The sequence below is a fragment of the Calidris pugnax genome, unplaced genomic scaffold (genome assembly GCF_001431845.1).
Source record: "Calidris pugnax isolate Ruff unplaced genomic scaffold, ASM143184v1 scaffold3200, whole genome shotgun sequence".
Lineage (NCBI taxonomy): Eukaryota > Metazoa > Chordata > Aves > Charadriiformes > Scolopacidae > Calidris > Calidris pugnax.
Window position 1 is genome coordinate 6,287 of NW_015093003.1, and position 2,007 is coordinate 8,293.

Consider the following 2,007-nt stretch of genomic DNA (forward strand, 5'->3'; position numbering starts at 1 on the left):
CTGGCACCCTCCATGTCCCCACTGCCACCACCACCCAGGTCCCCATCCCCAGCACCCCCAGTGCCCCCCACATCCCCAGCACCCCCCACCCTCGGCACCCACCGGGATGTGGCTCTTGTAGACGTAGTGGTCGCCGCGGCGCTTGGTGATGAGGAGGGTCTTGTCGAAGAGGAAGACGGCGCGCTCGTGGCGCACCCGCTGCACCCGGAAGGTGCCCTCCAGCACCAGCTCCCCGTAGCTGGTCAGGTCTGGGCCCTTCCACCCCAGCAGCAGCGACTGGATCTCCTGCACCCGGGGACAGGGGACATCAGGCCACCCGTTGTCGCTGCCACAGTGGTGGTGGTGCCCGCCCGGTGCCAGCCGCCGGTGCCCACCTGCTGGCGGATGGCGTGCTCGTGCTTGCGCTTCATGTCGTTGATGTACCAGGCCACGCAGGTCATGGTGTCGATGGCCTCCAGCACCACCTCGTAGTCCTCCCCCGACTTGTGCTCAAAGTGCTTGGCGATCTCCTGCCGGCAAAGGACATGGCATCAGGGCAGTGCCAACGGGGCTGCGGTGATCAGTGCTGGGGGCTGTGCCATGTCAGGGGACAAGCTGTGCCAGGGAAGGGTGCCTGTGCCATGCCATGGGGACCAGCTTGGCCAGGAAAAGGTGTCCGTGCCATGCCAGTGGACAAGCTGTGCCAGGGAAGGGTGTCCATGCCATGCCAGTGGACAAGCTGTGCCAGGGAAAGGTGCCCACACCATTCCAGGGGAGCAGGCTGTGCCAGGGAAAGGTGTCCGTGCCACACCAGGGGACCAGCCATGACAGGGAAGGGTCATTGTGCCATGCCAGGGCATCAGCTGTGCCAGGAAGATGTGCCCATGCCATGCCAGGGGACAAGCTGTGCCAGGGAAAGGTGCCTACACCATTCCAGGGGACCAGCTGTGCCAGGGAAGGGTGCCTGTGCCATGCCATGGGGACCAGCTTGGCCAGGAAAAGGTGTCCGTGCCATGCCATGGGGGCAGGCTGTGCCAGGAAAAGGTGTCCGTGCCATGCCATGGGAGCAGGCTGTGCCAGGAAAAGGCGTCCATGCCATGCCAGTGGACAAGCTGTGCCAGGAAAAGGTGCCTACACCATTCCAGAGGAGCAGGCTGTGCCAGGGAAAGGTGCCCAGGCCATTCCAGGGGACCAGCTGTGCCAGTGAAGGGTGCCTGTGCCAGGAAAAGGTGTCCGTGCCACACCAGGGGACCAGCCGTGCCAGGAAAAGGCGCACATGCCATGTTGGGGAACCAGGCTGTGCCAGGGAAGGGTGCCCGTGCCATGCCATGTGCCAGGCTGTGCCAGGAAAGGGTGCCAGCACCATGCCGGGGGAGCGGGTTGTGCCAGGGAAGGGTCCCTGTGCCAAGCTGGGGAACCAGCTGTGCCAAGGAAGGGTGCCCATGCCATGGCAGGGGATGAGCTGTGCCAGGGAAGGGTGTCTTTGCCATGCCAAGGGACCAGGCTGTGCCAGAGAAGGGTGCCAGCACCATGCTGGGGGACCAGTCGGTGCTGGGGATTTGCCATGCCAGGGGAGATGGCTGTGCCAGGGAAGGGTTCCCGTGCCACGCCGGGTGTCCAGGCTGTGCCGGGTGCCTGTGCCACATCAGCTGCCTCAACTGTGCCAGGAAGTCATTCTGTGCCACATCCCCGTGCCATGCCACACATGCAGACCCTACCAGGTGCTGGTACCCTGCCAGATCCCCACACCATGCCACATCATCATGCCACAGTGGGTGCCAGGACTATGCCAGGTGCCAGTACCCTGCTGGGTCCCCATGCCATGCCCCATCCCCGTGCCATGCCATGCCCCCAGACCCTGCTGGCTCCTGGTACCCTGCTAGATGCCCACACCATGCCATATCCCCATGTCACAGTGGGTGCCAGGACCACACTGGGTGCCAGTACCCTGCTGGATGCCAACACCATGCCCCATCCCTGTGCCATGCCATGCCCCCAGACCCTACCAGGTGCCATTACCCTGCCAGA

General features: G+C 64.4%; 1 protein-coding gene across 1 annotated transcript in view; it reads right to left on the reverse strand.

Annotated features, from left to right (window-relative positions):
- Positions 1-911, reverse strand: part of LOC106900638 (pleckstrin homology domain-containing family G member 3-like) — a gene marked incomplete at its 3' end in the record, with an annotated part of 6,592 nt that extends 5,681 nt beyond the window's left edge. Inside the window, exons 1-2 of the mRNA XM_014962770.1 lie at positions 375-911; positions 83-285 (exon numbers count right to left, since the gene is read on the reverse strand). Of these exons, the coding sequence (XP_014818256.1) occupies positions 83-285; positions 375-440 (269 nt within the window). The remainder of the gene's footprint in view (positions 1-82; positions 286-374) is intronic.
- Between the last annotated feature and the right edge of the window lie 1,096 nt (positions 912-2,007).